Source organism: Pezoporus wallicus, unplaced genomic scaffold (assembly GCF_028554395.1).
Source record: "Pezoporus wallicus isolate ANWC-B61680 ecotype Strahan unplaced genomic scaffold, APGP_CSIRO_Pwel_v1 contig_7201, whole genome shotgun sequence".
Lineage (NCBI taxonomy): Eukaryota > Metazoa > Chordata > Aves > Psittaciformes > Psittacidae > Pezoporus > Pezoporus wallicus.
Genome location: NW_026637693.1, coordinates 888,494 through 909,029, shown reverse-complemented (window position 1 = coordinate 909,029; position 20,536 = coordinate 888,494). Strand labels below are relative to the sequence as shown.

Below are 20,536 nucleotides of genomic sequence, written 5' to 3'. Positions count from 1 at the left end.
TCAGGAGCAAAGATGTGAAATGGAGCCTGGGAAGAAGGGATGGGCAAGATGTGTTTTTCCTTTGTTTCTCACCATCCTGCTTTACTTTTGGCAAAAAACTAATTTTCTCCAGTTTGAGTCAGTTTTGCCTGTGAGAGTAATATGTAAGCAACCTCCCTGTCTTTATCTCAGCTGGTAAGCCTTTTCATCTTATTTTCTCCCCCTGTCCTGTTAAAAAGGGGAATAAGAAAGTAGCTTGGTAGGCATCTGGTAGCCACCCAAGGTCAACCCACTACAAATGGTTTCTGCTTGGATGCAAATAACAATTTCAATTAATGCAGCTTCCTCCAGAATCACTTCCATTAAAGTGAATTGCAAATGCAAATCTGGAAAAAGAGTTTGAATGTAAAGACTGAATGAATTCTTAAACTCTCTTCATATGATTAACACAACCTTTTTAATAGCAATCAAACTTTTTGGAAGTTGCATCTAAAATAATTATGAAAATAAATTTCAGAAGACTGGATAAAAATATTTTATAGAAAGCTGAATCCCACTGCAAAATATATTTTATAAAGAAACTAACTAAATAGGAGTTCTACTGCTGTACAAGAACAGCACAAACCAGTATGATTAAAATTTGATATTCAAATACATATTCACCTTCCCCAATACTGGGCATGCATATTCCAGTGTAGCTATCAGACTGTAGCTAAATGAGCTAAAGCAGTCCCAAAACTTGTTAGTTTAAATAAGGTTCACTGTACTATATTCAAATCCAATCAGATTACTAGTGTTCTTATAATTTCTATGTGATAAATACCTGTGAATTCTAATCTCATTACAAGAATCTGTTAATATGATATGTCCTCCCAGTTTTATTGTCTATTATAGACATATCATTTGCATTCATTATCAACCTGACCTGTAAATTTAAGACAGAATGAATAATGTTGCTTGTAGTGCAAGTAGCTGAGGCTTCTAAGCACCTCTGCAAAGTCCAGTTATTGTTCCACATGGCTTAAAAAGGATGGTCCTTCAATCATATGAAGAAAAACTTTTTAGGCAAATCCACATCCCATTAGTCAGAACGCTGCAAGCTGAACCCCTAAACTCATTTCTAGTTGATTATACACTAAGTGGGATGATTGTCATTGCACAACAATTGATTCTTTAAATGGGAAGGACAACAGCAAAAGTAATCTGCAGTACCACTCCCTAAAACAATCCTCTGCTGAAAGTATTCAGAGACAAGCCAATTGTTAAACTGGCATTCCCTCAAAGTTAAGTGTAATTACTTTACCATTTGTCTTCTTCCGCCTTACAAGTCATCACAAAAATCAAATAAATAGCATTATCTAATTAAAATATGAAATTGGGTATTGACAGCATCCTCTCCCTTTAATACAATTGAAATAGACAACGCATTTAAGGGAGGTTTTGTCTTTTTCAATAACCAGAAAGAAGTACATATGCCCCTAAAAAATCCCAAGACATATGGAATAATAGATTCTTCCAAACTGGGTAGCTAGTTGAAAATTTGGTAATGTATCCTGCTGTCAGATATTATGCAAAATGTTCCATCCATCTACAGTATGATTGGGTATTATCTCACTGCAAAAATAAGAGATTTTCTATGTGGTGAAATTAGAGAAGGCGGCAAAAATGTCCAGCCTTCAAAGAGAGACTCCTACATTTCTGTGGAGCCCACCAAAGCTAATGAGAAGTTGAGTGTATACCATTGTGACTACTTCATCAGAGCCCTGACGCCCTCCTTAGTGAACTTGAACCCCTTAGTGTGTCTAGTATGCATCAATACATATGTTCCCTTCCTTTTCTAAATTGGGATTGGGAATTCAAGGCATCAGAAGAAGCTCCTTTTCACTTTCTGTGTTGGTACTACTTCCGTGGGGTAGGGGGAATAACCCACTTGTTTTCTTTGAGATATATAGCCAAACTTCCAGGGAGTTTGAAAGAAAGTATTAAAAAAAAAAAAAAATAATATATTTTTGAGAGAGGCAAGGAGCATAAATGATAAATTCTAAATAGGAAAATAATTTTCCTTTCCACAGTTTTGCAAATAGTAAAGTAGATCAGATTTTCTAAAGTAAGCATCAAAAAATCTGTGCCCCAGATGATATTGTTTGTCATAGCTATAACTGTTCCAAAATTCTCAAAATATTCCTTCATTTAATATTGTACTTAAAAATGAGAGGATAGAACAATGCTCCTGTTTTGCTAAGGAAACTTAACACAAGCAGTTTTTACCAGCTATAACAGCAAGCAATTTAAGTGTAAACCAGGCTTTTGTAGAGAGAATCTGCACCGTAATGAATACTTCCATTAGTGTCACTATACACCTAAGTAGCTGGAAAATGCTGTTTTGTTTCCTGTGCCACTGCTGTCTGCACTAAATGGATAAGAATTGACAGTATCTCCCTGTTGTGTCAATGCATGTGTTTTCTCACTGTGTACTGTGCAGTGCTTTATAAGAAATGGAAGAAGAGAAAATAGCAAAAATACAAATTTTAGGGATTCTATTTTTTTTATTAGCTCGTCGTTTAGTGTTTTACACAAATGTGAATTTTAAACTTAGTTTCAGAAAGCTCTGTACAATGTACGCTCTTTTCCTTTTGTCATCCACGTTGAGGCATCAAAACATTTTCATTTAAGCACAAATCCTATTTAAAAAGCTACTACTACTTCAAAACAAAAAAATTATTTGTACTAAAGGAATGGGACTCTGATTAGTCTTTAATTACTTTGGTAAACTAGTTAATGAAAAAGAAAACAGACCATGAAAAACATTATTGGGTTACTTAAATTACTGACAAATAAGGACTATGTGGCTAGTGACCTGTTCTTCTCAATTTACCTCGTAGGTATCCCAATACTAGGAGGAGTTTACACATAATTTTCCAAGTTATACAGTCATCTCAGAATGTCCATATAATTTGTAGTGTTTTGTCTTACAAATATATAAAGACCACCTTTATAAACAACAAAACGGCATACACCTTCATTATCATCACAGAACTGTGAAGAAAACCTTTTCACTTTCAAGAGATGCAAAAGCATCCGCAATCCTGCACTCTAATGTGTGCTCTTGAGATTGGAAATTGAAATATATTTTAAAAGGAGGAGGATGAAACTCGGGAAACAGTTCCCCATCTCATTTCTAAGTGTTTAATATCTTTACAGAAATTCCAATATCTTACATGCAACAGTAATACTCAAGTATTTAACATATTTTTGGCACCAGCTAGCCTTCAGAGGGAACACAAGTCTATACAGTGTGATAAACCAGGTCTCTGTAGATGTGCCAAAAGACAGGAGCAGCTCACACAACAAATATGAAATAGGCTTCTCTGTCAAGTAGGACTATCCTAATACATGTCACTCTAGTACTCAGCTGTCTTGCCAAGTCAAAGATGGAATTTGTCCAAGGGTTTGAATTTAAAAAGACAGTGACATTGTATTAATCCCAGAAAGGAAAAAAAAGAAGGAGGCAACACATCACATATGAAAGGGAGAGCCAACAAATCACTCGAGAAAGAAGTCAAAATACAGAGCTATTCTGTACCTGCATGATTGTTCTAACTTTGGAAGAACCTAAAAATGAAAAGGGTAGTAAAACCAAATTCTATGGCAAAATTAACATTTAGATATGCATTTGTAATATGAAAACCAAAACTAAACTTGGGAGGCAGTCTTTCCTATTGTAAAAAATAATAAACAGGTGGTTTAAGATTAAACACAGCTGAAAGCAATTCTAACTCCAGGGAATGCTGAATGGCTCTTGCACAACCTGCACTGAAATTTAACTTCCCAATTACCTCTATGAGGTATCTAGTACTGAACCATGCAAAGTGCAGGATTCAACATACACATATATTAAAAAAAAAAAAAAGGAAAGAAGAAGAGAAAGGAGGGAAAATATTTGGAAAGTAAGCCTTCAAGAGCATGTTACTGAAAAGTGTATTAAAACAAGGCCCTAAGTATTTAAGGCTCAAATGATGTACCCTCGAGAATTATCTCATTTCATGAGAAAGAATTGCATTGCAGTCATCAACAGAGTCATCAGAATGTATAATTCCTTAAATTTATACAGGAGTTTGAGCTATTCTAAAAGGCAGAGGGATTTTAACTATTATTATCATAACACTAAAGAAGGCACAAACTTGATTTCAGTGATCAAAGGGAAACACAACTGCAAGTGCCACATCTTGCATATGAATAATTTAAAGCCATGGTTCTTTGTATGTGCAGATGAAGACTCAGGTAATGTATTCCATCACCATTACCAATATGTACTAGAACAGCTCTTCTGTTCTAAAACACTTACTACTTTGCCTGTGCCATGGCACATTGATAAAAGCTTTTAAAAACACCTAGAATGCTTAGTTATTAGCATGCCAAATCAGTATCACCATTTTTGTAAACTTTTTGAGCGAAGTAAATGGACTAATGATAGCATGGTGACACACAGTGCTTACCATGCCATAATAATGACATGGAAAGGAAAAATTAGACTGTCACCTACATTTAAAGTCTTATGAAGTAGTGGCTTCTATTCACTTAAAGGATGTAGGCATCCCTCCCACTAGTGACAGTTTTCAACCCTTTGTGTAGAATGCAAATATTATTTCACATATATCAGCTAAGAGTTTGGTGGTACAGCATGTAAGATGTGATCCCTTCCAAATAAATTTGGGCACATCTTCTGCTAGAGATAGGAAACTATTTATCCTAATATAAGCATAAATTTCCAGTACAGTCAATAGAGTGGCTGGTGACTCTGAAGATCTCCAGAGGGAGATTTGGTCTACCTAATTTATACAGACAAGACACCCAGATATTTTCTACTGTGGAATGACTTCCTAAAATTAGGAAGTCTATATTTCATCTGTAAATATAAGCTCCAAGTAATGTCTGTTATTTTCGAAAGCAGTATCTTTTTGAGATGATTGTCTTCTGACAGAAGAAATACACAGAAATGACCAAAGGTCCAATCGCCTGTAATCACAGCACTGAAATATCATATTTACTTCATAACCTCAGTGTTTGTACTTGCAGAAAAGACAAATCATGGTTTGAAATTACAGGGGAAGAAAGAAAAATAATTACCACTATTATTGCTGCCATATGCAACTGACTGCGTATCATGATTGCCTACTACAGCGATAGCTGCAGATTGCAGTACATAAGAGGATATGCACTGAACCCATTATTTGCCTACCATGAAGACAAATGAATGAAGAAGAGCCCATCATTTAAAACTCTCCAAAACACCAGACTGTACAAATACACATTTTTACAAAATAAGGTGACATTGTCAAGCCATTTTCAGCTGTGACTGGTTCAGCAGAGTTCATGTAAGTTACTCTGATTGCAGTTTGTTGCTGTGAATACCAACCTGTGGAGTCCAGAGTACAGATTATAGCAGTCAGGGTCCAATGGAATCCAAAAGTTCTATTGATTTTTGGTAAATCCACTATTTACAGAAAAAGGAGGACAATTACTGTGAGCCTGTCACAACGGAGAAGTGCACGGACACCACAGCCTGCTGGGAAGATAATATCACTTATGCAACCAGTTTTATTTCAGTGTTTTAAAGTTTTCAATAGAATAGAACCTAGAAAAAAGAGTATGTTTAAGTATTGTACGTTTACATATTTTAAAGCCAATTCTTTGCTTGGAATTTTTATGTGCTCATATATCTACCTTGCAAGAAAAGAGGAGATACCAGGACACATCTTTTCTGCTGTTTTTCTTATGTACACATTAAAGATGAGCAGGAAGAGATTTTTAAGACATCTTTCTTCTTTTGCTATTTGATAATATTTGGTAATTTTTACAATAAATATGCAGAGTCATATTTTCTTAAATCTTACTGGTCTCCCCCTTAAATGGGGTCCCCCTTTATATCTCAGAATATTCACTTCCTACTTGCTGTTGTGCTGGGATTCTTGAAAGTAAAAAGGGAAATTTAGAGTAATTGGTGAGAAAACGGGTTGTCTGCTTTGGTGACAAAGAGTAAAAAGAAGGTTTCAGAAAACAATAAAGCTTTCTAATAGAATTTTTCTACCCCAGATTTACTAGAGAGACTTACAGTTTCTGGTCTAGAAGGACAGAATGTAATCAGGGTATATTTTTCAATCTGACCTAAATTATGTATTCTGAATGCAAAACTGGTCATCCTCTTCAAATTAGTCCTCCTATAGGACTAGACTAAAGTATGCTTGACTTAAGTATGACTTCATCTATCTCTGAGGCAACACCACAATCCATTAAGATCCCCTTATTTAATCTATCATAAGCTTAATGTGATTCATCCTTTTCATATCATACGGGACAAAAAGGTGATCTTTTGTATTTGAATCTATAATTTACACTCCCCATCCTCTTTTCTCAAGCAGTAAATGGTAGAGAAGAAAGATTTTTCTGCAGTTTCTTCAGCCCCTTTATCTGAGGAATAGCAGTTATATGTCAGGTCTCTAAGGAATTTGATGTTCTATTTATCCCCTGACCTTATTTCCATACTCAGAGCTGCAAGAAAGGAGATTATCCAATCGAAAGTTAAAAATACTTGGAGGATAGTAAGACTTCCAGTATGTAAATTATAAGTCTTTCTCCCCAAGACCCACTCAAGTCTTCTGGGACATGGGCAAATAAGCTCTGAAAATGAAATACCTTATAATGGAATTGCTCTATTCCACTCTTTCAGATACTCACTTGAAGAGGAAATAACACAACTCCTAGTCCCTAGAGGAAAACAGCACAACAAACTATACAGTGCAGATTTAATATCAAAGAAGGAGGGCACTCCTGATAGATGAAAGACCTTGAGACTTACCAATCTGAAATGTTTTTCTTTGCACAGTAAGTTCATAGCTCTTAATTAAGTCATAGCATCTCTTTGGAGGGAAAAATGTATTCATTTTCTTACCATTGTAGTCACTGTTTTAATAAAGAAAGAGACAAAAGCTGGAGGGCTACAAAAGACATTTCTTTTAAGGAGAAAAGAATAATGATTGCCTTTAAGCTTCAATCTGGATATCACTTCTCCCAGAAAACAACACTACTGACAGAAAATAAATTTTTCTGTTTTTTTTTTTTCTATTTCATCAATCTTTTATTTGTTGTCAGAGAAGAGTTATTTTTCTCAAGTAGAAAAATAAGAACCAAGAGAGTTTATTGTGAACCTGTCATTAATATTTTAATTCCAGAATCCATTTGGAAAATTGTATTTAAAAGCTGCCAAGAATATAGAAACAAAAAGCAATTCCTTAAATGGAACTAAATGCACTAGGGAAGAAAGAGCTGTCTGATATTGCTAATTCTTGTGTTTAGGGAATGAGCTAGAGAAGGGTAGCAGAGATCATAGAGGTGCCAGGCTTGCATACCTTCCCTAGCTAGCCTCTCCTTTTACCAGTGCAGATGAGAGGATACTGGGTTACATGGGTCGCTGATGAGAAATGTCAGTAGAACATTTCTTATCACTGAGTCTTCAAATCAGAGTGGAAACTTATATTTTAAAACTGAAATACAGAGTTGTCATCAAAATAACTGTTGGTTTCAACAGAATAAGGTTTTTGTCCTGTAGTTCTGGCTATCTGTGCACATAGATACCTCATGTAACAAAAGATTTTTGTACTCCTTTAAATGCAATACAATACTATGGTTGTGCAGAACTGTATTGGAATTGACTGCCTTATAAGCCTTAAATTTAGTAACTCACAAATATGTGCATCAGGTAATGAACACTAACTCCTTTAGCAAGCATGCTACTCTTGTTCAAACTTCTTAGGTTTTCTGTCTTTACATCTAAACAAAAAACCTTGCAGCAGGATGACTTAAGAAAAAAACCTAAATTTAGCAAAGAGGGAAGAGGGAAATTATGCTTTCACACAGTATCACAGTATCACAGTATGCTAGAGATTGGAAGGGACCTCGAAAGATCATCTAGTCCAATCCCCCTGCCGGAGCAGGAACACCTAGATAATGTTACACAGGAATGTGTCCAGGCGCGTTTTGAATGTCTCCAGGGAAGGAGTGGTTTTGTTTGGTTTTGTTTTTTTTCAAACATATGCACCCAGTTAGTATCCCAAATTATACTGTTTGTGGTTCTGTACACTTACTGCAATGCTGAGCTGTGGTACTCAGGTACAGACAGCTCAGCTGCCAGAGTCTGACTTCCTACACTTAACTACCATATGCAAATCTTTTAACTAAATAATTTTTAATAACTGAAGTGGGACAGAGAGCAAATAGTGTTTTGCTGTTGAGATGCACTGAGCAATAACTTGAATTAATAATTAATCTTTAACATACAGTAAATTAATACTATCACCACCAGAGTCTTCAGTACTGTACTACATCCATAGGTATAAACAGCTTACCTGAATAACATGTTTCAGCTTGTCAATAATTTGACTTATTACAGGATCTGTTCCATTCACTTTTACTTCTGGATTTGAAGACTGAGCTTTGATTCCACTGCCAACCACATAATGAGTATAGCTAGTTTAATACACACACACACACAAATGGTTTAGTAAGTTATTCTACTCTGAGTCATCTTCTAGTTCTTATTAACTCTCATGGCACCAACGTTCCATTTTAATTGGATCCATTAATTTTGTGCACATATTTTCCACAGAAAAGAAATACAGCATAATATAATTACTACATTCTATACAGTTGTATTATTTATTATAACTTTAATTTTACTACAAACTTTAACATTAAAAGACTTATCTGCATTTTGAAGCAAGAAGCATTCAGCTCTATGCAGGAATTTTTTGTGTGCACAAACTGTCCTCCATTTTGGTTTTGCTAAATACAAGACTATATGGTGATTGTCAAAATGCATGACATTTCAGGTTTTTAAAGCAAAATCCAGATTATATACACACTACCTGTTAAAAACTACACGTGAAGTTTCCTAGTGCTTTTGTGAATGCACATGCAGATAGAATATTTATTCCAAGATAACAGCCAAATTATGCATAAATTCTTTAGCATACATAACTATGTAAATACCCACTAGGCCCAACTTTACTTAATAGATATGTAAAAAAGAAGCAACAGAAACCTAGGATATGCTCACTCAAGAAAGAACTGCTATAGTAGGTAGAATATTGTTCCTAATACATCAGAACTCAAAATACAGAAACTAATATTAACCACCTAGCAACTTCCCTTGTTATATGTAATGCTCAAGTTATGCAAGAAAACCTAAATAGCTACCTTCTTATCACAGATATTGTACATTATGCAAACACTCTCCATATGTTAGGTTTTGTCTGCATACCCTACCAGAGGATAGCTCTATATATCTCTGTCTCAAAAATATTTTGCCAGCTGCTAAGCTGTAAGAAAAAGGAAAAAAACTATAAGGAATGGAGTACAGAAATGCCTAATTCCTTACTCTTAGATCTGCATATGAGCATAGAGAACACAGCATATTCATATTTTGCAGAATCTGTTTTATGAAAAACTTTTCAGGTCCGCCTAGTTCTGCAGAAAACCTTCCATGTATGCTACACAATGAATGCCATTCATTAAAAGAAGGTGTCCACATAACAATATCTGGTCTTTGATCTTTGCTTAAGTGTCACCCTAAGTGAGTTTAATGATATCCCTAAAAAGTGCTCATGGACCCAGACATCATTCCTAAAATGACAGTGGCCATGCTCATAGATACAAATTAACCCTATCACACAATGAACTCTTAAGTTTTCCATAGGTCCTGGAGAGCACAATTTGCCTTCTATATGTATGACAAAAGTTAATAGTTTCTTTAGGCATTACAAGAAGACACTTTTTGGACTACATGTTCTGCAAAATGCATCAAAAGAGAACTAATTTTAAGGATCAGCAATTTTTTTCCCATACTTTTAAGGTATCAAGATCTAGCAATCTTTCATTGTTTAAGTCCTTTAAAGCATTTGGTTTCATACAGTAAACAGCAAAATTCTAGACCTTCTACATACAGCTCTGCATGTGCTATTTAGGGAAAGTGTAGTTTTTATTTCTTCTGCAAACAATCAAGTTCACTGGAAGCAGATATAATATCAAATTTAAATTCAATTATGTATCAAAATATCACAGCAATGATTACCTAGGATTAGTCACAAGTTAAGGATTCCAGCTTTATTCATTCTTCATTTGAGAAAATAGTCAGCTATATCCAGTATTCTGGACACACTGTATCTGCTAAAGCTAAATACTAAAAATAATAAGCTTATTACTAAAAGCCATTATGGAACACTTTACTGATTCACTAGGCATACTATTACTTGGAATGGATGTTAATGCTCCACAAGCAGGACAGAAAGCCTTAATGTACTTAATGTAGTTCACTGGAACATGGTAGTTGAGTTTAAAAAAAATCTTTATAGCACTATTGAATACATTGAATATATGAATAGCTCATATTCTTCAGAAAGAGGTATTTTGTTTTATAACCAGACAGCTGTAGTGGTGGGGCAATTTGCCAGCTTGTACTGATGGGATACAGCTTTTTATAGGGGTGTGTACAAAATCTACATCCTGACTGTTATACCTGGGGGAACACCTAATGCAGCAATTTGAGTAGAGTCAACAAATCTTCTGGTAACTTGTAAGGATAAAAAAAAAAAAACAAAACAAACAAACAAACAAAAAAGAAAACAACTAAAAAACTTGTTTTCAAGGCTTTCCTCAAAAATGTTTCTTTCACAGTCATTTGTCTAAATCAAAACAGGAAATTCAAGATGGAATTCCTTCCTTCCTTCCCCTTTCCAGCTAATACTGTACTCGCCAGATGGACAGCTGTTTTAAGTCAACATCGGTTCAATGCAACACAGCAATTTCTCTTCATCCTATTTCACTATAAAAGAAATCTCAAAGGTTAGAGTTATCCATTCTTTATAGTGCTCTCATTTTTTGTCTCGCAGCATGGAAAACCTATGTTCTCACGTTCTGTCAGTTGGAATTCTTCAATTAACACCTTTTTTAGAATGCTGCAAACTCAACTATTACCCATTTGCCTGTGAACTGCATAACTGTGAAAAAGAATGCCCTTTCTCTTTTTTTTAATTCCATTAACAGCACTTATTTTTCTAACTATGTAGGACAAAATAAGCCATAGAGAAGTTGAGACTTGCCTAGGCTACAATTTTATTAATTTAGCTGGGAATTACTTTTATTAATTTAGCATCTAAGAATTATCTGACAATGACTTGCTCAAGGCTGATCATCATTTTTTTTTTTCAGCTATTTCCACAATGAAATCCACACCCTTGCACAACTGTTGTTCACCATAAGACTAACTCCCTTCTTTTACATGAAGGTAAGTAGCTGTGGAAGTATTACCGTCTTGTGAGCGGACCAGATATTTGGAGTTTCAATCATGTTCCCCAACCTCTTTATAGCTGTCATTCTCTAAATTCTTCTTCAGCTGTGGTTCATAAGAAATAACCAGATTTGCTTACCAGTAAAAAGTGTTAGCAATTAATTTGGTTCTTTCTCTCCCTTTCCTAGTTGTTCTGTTACAGTCATTCTTTTCATATTGTCTTGAAGGCAAAATACATACCTGTTTCCAAGTTAGAGGAGCTCTATTACACAATATTAACATTTCTTTCTAGGCAATAACTGAGTCTCCTTTCTCACATAAAAAACCATACCCTTTTTCTGATTTACACATTTTCAACCTTGTCAAACCTGTGTGACCCAATGGCTCTTTGCCATTTTGGGTTAGAAGGTTCAAGTTATCCCAGAAATATATTCAAAATCCGTCTGAATGTTCTCTCAGTTCTCATGACTAAGGCAATTCCTATACAAAGTCAAGATATTCTTACCCAGTAATACTGGCTGTAGCAAATCTCACTTAAACTTCACCTCTTTTGCTCACTTCAGTGAGAAAAAGCATCTCTGTACAGAAAGCAGTTGTACAGTATGAGTGAACATGCTCTGGGGATATCCCTATCCATTCTTCTGCCTGCCTTCACAGCTTTGTAAAAAGACTAAATAGTTTGGTAAGCATTTCCTTCTTTTACAGTCATTACCACGCTACTTTTTCTTCTTTTCAAGAAAGACATCCGCTCAGTCACTTAACTGTCAAGGAATCTACTGCCATTAGGTACCCAAATTGCATCTTTGCTGGCTGCTCAGAGGTGGGGTTTAATTTTTTCAGCTGAGAGTAGGGAGGGCTAAGAACCTGAAGCAGATGTGACGTGCATCAAAGCAATTACAAGCAGCACACTAGAGCTTGATAACACCACAATTTTAAGACTATAAGCATCAAACAACTATTAGATCATTAGGTACTGGTACTAACAACTTCCATACTACTTATCCTTACTTGCTTTAGGCTGTTTAGATCCTTTCTTTCTGCCTTTTACCTCACTCCTGACCTTTCTCTCACCAACATTCAATATAATCCTTTCCAAGGCTGACAGGCAAATTGAATTTGTGATTCCCTTTGCTTCCCACTACCTGCAGCCCTCCTCACCCTCCACCACAAGCCTCTGTCTGCATAAAACCTTCACAAATGCACTGGCTGTCCCCAGAAGAATTCAAACTCTGTTCTGTGACAACTGACACATTTCAGCCCATCCTCCTGACAGGCTCCAGCAGACCCCAAATAACACAGAAGATTACATCCACAGAGAAAACTTTGGGTCCAGGACTGGTATAATCACTACTCAATTCAAAGGCTTGTGGTTTATATTCAAGTCTACTACATGTTTACTACATTTTCCATCTTGACTCTTAAAGGAATTGCTACTTTTCTCTCTTATCCTCTCATTCTCCTCCCTTTTGAAGTGCTGGGTTATTCAAACTTTGTAAAGTTTTTACTCCTTTAAGAGTTTTTAATTTTATACTTAGGGAGAATCCAATCTTGAAATTAATACTTCAGGCTCTGGATGACAATTTTCACCCAGGAGCATCCCTTTTAAAGCATCAAACATGGGAAATAAAGTGGAAAATGACAAAAATTAAGATTCATTTGCATGAAACACAGAAAATGCAATCCCATTTGGAAGAATGGTTCTCCCCAAATGTATGCTTGGCAAGGTTTTGGTAGCAGGGGAGGTACAGGAGTGGTTTCTGTAAGAAGCTGCCAGTAGCTTCCCCTGTCTCCAAGAGAGCCAATGCCAACTGGCTTTAAGATAGACCCGATGCTGGCCAAGGTTGAGCCCAGCAACAATGGTAGCACTTCTAGGATTAGGTAAAAAGGGAATAAAAACTACTGCATGGCAACAGCCAGTAAGAGGAGTGAGAACATGTGAGAGAAAGAGTTCTGCAGACGCCAAGGTCAGTGAAGGAGAGTGGGAGGTGTTTCAGGTGCCAGAGCAGAGATTCCCCTGCAGCCAGCCCATGGTGCAGCCCATGGTGAGGCAGGCTGCAGTCCATGGAGGCCCATGGTGGAGCAGGTACCCACCTGCAGCCTCGGGAGGACCCCACAATGGAGTAGGGGGACACCTAAAGGGGGCTGTGACCCTGTGAGAAACCTGCAGATACCTGCTGGGACCTGTGGGCCTGTGAAGAGAGGATCCCACGCTGGAGCAGGGGAACAATGTGAGGAGTCCTCCCCTGAGGATGAAGGAGCAGCAAAAACAATGTGATGAACTGATCGTAATACCCATTCCTCATCACCCTGCACTGCTGGGGGGAAGGAGGTAGACAAAATTGGGAGTGAAGTTGAGTCCAGGAAGAAGGAAGGGGTGAAGGGAAGCTGTTTTTTAAGATTTGGTTTTATTTCTCATCACCCTACTCTGATTTGATTGGTAATAAACCGATTTCCCCAAATGGAGTCTGTTTTGCCTATGACAATAATTCGTGAGCAATCTCTCTCTGTCCTTATCTCAACCTACAAGCTTTCTTTGTATTTTTCTCCCCCTGTCCAGCTGAAAAGGGGAGTCACAGAGTAGCTTTGGAGGGCACCTGGTGTCCAGTTAGGATCAACCCCATCACACCAGATTGGTCATAGAATCATAGAATCATTAGGGTTGGAAAGGACCTTAAGATCATCTAGTTCCAACCCCCCTGCTGTGGGCAGGGACACCTTACGTCAATACCATGTATATCAGTTCATAGCATAAATGTTGAACATTTTTCACATGATGTTGCATACTGAATGATGTTGGTCTCAGTACAGAAACCCCAAATGTGAATACGCTCAACATGCTAAATAAATGCATCTGCATTTTTTCCTGTTATTGGAAATCCTAATCCATATTAAATTTGCTTTCACTGCAAGGTGATTTGTCTTTGATCAGTTGACATCAAAAACTACCATTTAACTTCAAGTGTCTTGTAATTACAGGCTCTGACAAATCATGAGGCAGGTTTAAAGACTTTTTTCTTTCTTCAGGTGTATAATAAGGCATTGACAAAGCTGTAACAGTATTGTTTTATTGATTTTTAACATAAAAGTAAGATTATAGAAATCAACCACTTTTTTGTTTAATGTACTCTTTTGCTGCTTGAAATTATATCTTTGAATACAAAAAATATGCTGTTGTTTTATTTTCCACATATCATTGTATTTAATTAATAGATGCCCATAAATCTAACATCTTCAAACATTCTAACATAAACTAAATGATCTGTCAGAATTAAATGTGATATTGGAAATCTAAGCATGCTACACAGAACTCGATCTCTAGACTTACATTTACAGGCAAAATATGTTTCCTTTTGTTGGGGGGAAATTTTAAAATCTGACTCTCAGAGACTTCATTCGTTACAAAGTTTTAGTACAGCATTAATAACTTTCTGTTTCTTTTACTCCTAATGTACAAGTAATGGAAAAAACATTTCAAGGATCCCCACAGAGGTAGCGGGACTTGAGCAAGTGTTGCTCAGACTTGAATCCTGGGAAAAAAAAAATGACAAATTTCTTGCTAGAGAAGTAATAGACCCACCATCTGTGTTCATTTCTGTACAAGTGTGGTAATGTACCACATCACTTTAATAGGCAGGCTTGGTCCCCAAGTAGTATTCATTTTCATCAACAGTAGGAAGAAAAACAACCAACCAAGCACCAATATATTTGTATTCTGAAAACATGTTTTAAAGTGATGAATAATAAAGTGCCAATTTTTCTGAGCTCAATATATGAATATACATATAAATTTCATGCTACTCTATTGTATCTATGTCCTGGGTTGAGCAGTAGAAGTCTTTTTTTCTCCTTCTTAATAGCTGATGCCGTGCTGCGTTTTTCACTCTCATCCTGAGAACAACGCTGATAACACTGACGTTTTTAGTTGTTGCTCAGTAATGTTTACTCTGACCTAGGACTTTCTGAGACTCATGGTCTGCCAGGGAGGAGGGGAAGCTGGGAGGAAGCAGACACAGAACACTTGACCCAATCTAGCCACAGGGGTATTCCGTACCACCGCACGTCATGTCCAGTATATAAACTGGGGGCAGTTACTGGAAGGGCTAGATCACTGCTCAGGTCGGACTGGGTATTGGTCGTGAGGAGCTGTATTCTCTTCCCTTGTTATTTCCCTTATCATTATTATTGTTGGTGGTAGCAGTAGTGGTTTGTGTTACACCTTAGTTACTGGACTGTTCTTATCTCAACCCATGGGAGTTACATTCTTTCGATTCTCCTTCCCATCCCTCCAGGAGTGGGGGGAGGAAAGGGGGTGGAGTCATCTAATGGCTGTGTGATCCTGAGTTACTGGCTGAGCTTAAACCATGACTCTTTGTTGATGGGTTTACATTTGACTATATTGATGTCTCTGTTAAAAGAGGAGATCATACTCTATTGGCTATCACAATTTCTTGGTATATGATGTTGGAAAAGCTATTAGAAGTAATGCATATATTAAGTCTCACAGGACTCAGCCATTTTGGACATGGTATGTAAGGCAGATCTGTACCTCTATATCTGTACCTCAATGCAAATAATCTATATTATATTGTGATGACAACAAATACTGACACATCATATTTATTGTCAACAATTGGTCATGATTTTCCATTCCTTCACGCTAGCTTTGTAGAGTAACATGAGCATAAATAGTTAAAATAGACTAAGAAGTCAATTCTAAAAATGGGTCTCAGTCATAAACTTTTAACCTAGATTTAAACTTCTACACAGTTTAACTCCCAGTTCTAGAAGGGTTTTGCTCCGGACTCTTTAAATTATTTTCTTCTAATCTCTGCTATTACTTCAGTATGAAGACAATACATACTCTCGTTTAGTATCAGTTTAGTTTAACTAAAACCAACATTATTTAGGGCAGCCTTTCATACAGCCAATAAAGAGGTTTCAGGAAACATATTATGTACCTACAAAACCAGAAACATGAATTATGGAAATAAATGAGGAAAATTTTCTGTATTTGAAACTAATTTGGTGAAAATGAAGCAATGCTGGTTTTCATCAGCTGACTGAAATAAGCACTGAAATCCTAGGGAAATAGTTTGAATCTAGATGGTTCCTTCCTGTAGCTTCTTTGGGAAGCTCTAGACAGAGAGAACATATACAAGAGACCAAATAACTTACTATCCTGGCTTCAGCTGTAGCAGTTATTTTTCTCCTTCTTAGCAGCTGTTGCAGTGTTGTGTTTTCAACTTTAGTCTGAGAACAATGCTGATAACAGACCGATGTTTTTAGTTGTTGCTAAGTATTGCTTACCCTGATCAAGGAATTTTCAGTTTCCTGCTCTGCTGGGGAGGAGGGGCACGGTTTGCCAGGAGGAAGAAGAGATGGGGCACCTGTGGAGACAGTGTTCTCTCAGGAGAATGGATAATTGGTACATAAACTCTGAATAATCCTGAAAAATACAGCAAGGCTGTGAGAGGCCCAAGGAAGCTTAAGCAAGCAAGATAAGAAGATGGAATTCACTGAGGTAATGAGAACTGTGGACTGTTGGCAAGCTTTCAAGGTCAAGTTCTCACACCTGTGCTTAACCAATTATATGTTAGTCACTAAGGGTCTTCAAGACATGTATCCAATCATAATATGCCAAATCACTGTAAGTGCATGTAAGCAATAGTATTTAAGGGGTTAAGGCTTTGTAATAAACGGCTTTTGTCTGATCATATTGATCTCTGACTGTGTCCATATATTTTCTGTGGCAAATGGCGTCCGAACAGGGACCCCCCCATATTTTTCATATTGAAACTGAAGCAATTAAAGCGCGTGGCACCGAAGAAAGCGGAAAACGCGGAGCCGCAGAGACGTTGGCTGAGTTCGATCCAGCAGGACCAGGATCGGGAGGTATTTGCCTCGGAATGGAGCCTAGTGAGCCCGGAAGACACTGTGCAGTGGAAATAAGGTAACAGCCGATGGGGTCTGGAAGAGGGCTAGGATGGGGAATCAATTAAGTAAAGAAAAAATGGTCATCCTTAAGCTCTTCCAGCATATCCTCTCAGTGAGAGGGATAGAATATGACGATAATCTGTTAAAAAGATTGTTGCTCTGGAGTAAAGAAAAAGAGCTGATCAAGGGGGTTAATGATCTTGGGACTTGGAAAAAAATTGGGGCACACCTGTGGGATCAAGTTACTTGTGGGTTTAAGCAGGCGAAGTCTCTTGCTGCCCCCTGGTTACTACTAAAAGGGACTCTAGCCGCAATGAAGGCTGAGAAACCGGTGGCAAAATCCATTTTTACAGCTCTCTCTGACTTGCTTTCACAACAGCAGGGCTCAGCACCTACATTAGATTCAGCACCCGGTGCTACAGCCATGATAGTGTCATCTGCTTCAGGCATAAAACATTCTGGCCAAAAACTGGCATGCAGTACAGTACGAAAGTTTGAGGACCCTGCGCCTTTCCCCTATCCTGTGTCAACAACGCCTTTACCGGCTGTAGCTCCAGCTGATACTCGGGAGTCAGTAGCAGCTACTGAGCAAGCAAAACAAACTGATGTTAACCCTTTTCGTGCTGCTACTGCCCCTGAGCTTAGTCCCCAAGAATTTTTGCCGGGGGAGGGGGGGGAGTCTCCTGAGGAGAGTGTAACTCCTTCACAGCTCCTACATTTTAAAAGTGGGTTTGAGGAGCTTGCTGCAAGGGCTGCATATGAGAATTTAGAGTGTAATCCTCATCACCCTTTGCACGGTGTTTCATCTGAAATGTTATTGGGAAAGGGACAATTTCACCCTGATGGAGTACAAGCTTGTATGAAAATTGAAATTTTACAGCAAGCACAGCAATTGGCTTTAACTGCTCTGAAAACTGTGCCGGAAATGGGAAAACCTAATCCTTCATATACACCAGTAAAGCAGGGACCTACTGAGCCATATATGCAATTTATTGACAGATTGACAGAGGCTATCGAAAAGAATATTGATCTGGCATCTAATGCTAAAGAATCCATGCTTATGTCTCTGGCTATGGAAAATGCTAACCCAGCTTGTAAGCGTATTTTGCAGGTTTTGACAAAATCTGCTGGTCTTCAAGAAATATGGATGCATGTTCTCAAGTGGGCACAGCAGAGGAAAAGGCTGGATACATGGCTACTGCCTTCGCTGCTGCAGTTAAACCCCTTCTACAACAAGGTCAGGGTGATCGTGGGGGTACTAAAGGACAAGCTATTATTGAATGAACACATCAAACTTCAAAACAACTGTTGGAAAAACAAAAAACGGGGGAAGAAGGACATACACCGGTAGCAAGGATACAGAAAGCTGTATGTTATGAATTTTGTGCAATTGACAGGAGACTTTAATGACCCCCCTGCTATAATACATGGTCAGGCATTAGGGTCAGGTTATATGACTAAAACTCTGGGTATTTTGGTCCAGTACAAGGATTTGGAAACCAGCATTGGGAAAGGTCCTGTGAAAGTAAAACTAACTGATTGAGGTTATGTATGCGTAATTACAAATTCTGGTCTGCGGTGGGTGCCAGCTCAATGGGTGAAACCCTGGAAAGAGCCAGCACCACCCCAGGACAACCCCCTTGTCAGTGATTGAATTAATTGAAATTTCAGCTTATGACATCCATTTTATGGATGTTTTCAGTCCTTCTTAAAGTGAAGGGAGCAATCTTTTTTATGTTAAAGTAAAAAAAAATACAAAAAAACCCACCATCCACCACCCCCACCCACGCCCCCTAACCTACAGCAAGACAAACATGGGATACAGGCATATTGTGTGCGTTTTCCGTGGTGGGAAGGTCTTTCATATGCTCTTATCAGGGGTATTGGGCATACTGTGACTCATTTAATACAGTCTCTCTGTGATACTTATGAACTAGAAGTTGGTAAAAATAAATATGTCCAGGTTTCTATCAACCTTTGGAGACCTTTGTAGATATTGCTGGCCACTTCTTCCAACATAGGCTGGCCGCCTGTGTCGGAATGAGTGTGCATTTTGGTCAGTATAAAAGCCCAAGCCTCAAGTGCTGTGGGGGAGGCAGAGTCTGCGGGGACGCCCGCTAAGGATAAGCCTGCTACCTCGCACTGCAACAATGCTTCTCGGAGCTGTTTTTCTGTTAGTCTCCACAGGGTCCTTGTGCCACATTCTGTACGTGGAACTGTAGTGGGAGTAATGATTGTCTGGATTTTGCGCTTCAAATATTGTAGTTGTGTGGCATGTGCTTGTGGGATTCCCATACGCGCGTGTGTGTGTGTGTGCTGAGGGCAATCGGTGTTTTGTGTATCGTTGGGTTCATGCAAGAGGTTTTAACGGGTAGCTTTTAACATTTCGGGCATGAAAGGGTTAATGTAAAAGTGCGGCTGCCAGCAGGTATTTATGGTTGCTGCTGAAGCGGGCAGGCCACTATAGCTGCTGCCCAGCAGACCGGCTTTTGCAGGGATAAAAAAAAAAAGGGGGGGGGGGGGGGAGAGAATGAGTGCAATGATGCTACTTCTCAAGAACTGATAACCTGGGGGAGGGGGTATATTTGTGTCCTCTTGCCTACAGGTCCATGGTGACTGCCTGCAAAGTTTGTCAAGCCTTGCCATGAGCTGGACAGACAAATGGAAAAACCTGATGCCTCAGCTACAGCAGCTGACTGTAAATACCCCAAGCAGAATGAGATAGAGGAAGAGAAAAACGAATGACTGCAAAACATCACTTGGGGGCAACTGAAAAGTAACATCCTGAATATGGGTGCTTGTAAAGTAGCTATTATTAGAGGTTGTGATTTTGTATATGAAACCAGGTGTATTTACTAGCCAGTTGCTAATAAGAAACTGCACCTTGTATTGTATAGATTTGTCACTTGTAAAAGAGATGTTAGAGTATGCAAATTTGCAGTAGCTGCTAGAAAATGCTAAGGCAAAAGCTGGAAAGATTTTAATACAATGGTAGTGTTATAAAGCAGGTGATGGAACAAATTAAGAGGGTGTGAGAATTCCACTGGTAAGAAATTTCTTTGGCTAGTCCTTCACTGCCATCAGCATCTTCAACATGCTGCTGCACCCTGTAATAGTTACTCTGCTAATGTAAATTTGTGTGTGCCTTGCCGTAATAGCGACTTGTTACTGGATGAAGCAGGTGAAACTGCATTGACAACAAGGTGCAAAGACTGAGGCTAACAAAAGGCCTGCTACCACAATCAAGGGCAAGACTGAGTTGGCCTCTGTGTTTGCCACCAA

General features: G+C 38.0%; 1 protein-coding gene across 1 annotated transcript in view; it reads right to left on the bottom strand.

The window, feature by feature from the left end:
* The window catches only part of LOC130598106 (glypican-5-like), a 346,476-nt gene that overhangs the window by 128,657 nt on the left and 197,283 nt on the right, over positions 1 to 20,536 (bottom strand). Inside the window, 1 exon segment of the mRNA XM_057407212.1 lies at positions 8,382 to 8,502. Coding sequence (XP_057263195.1) covers positions 8,382 to 8,502 — 121 coding nt within the window.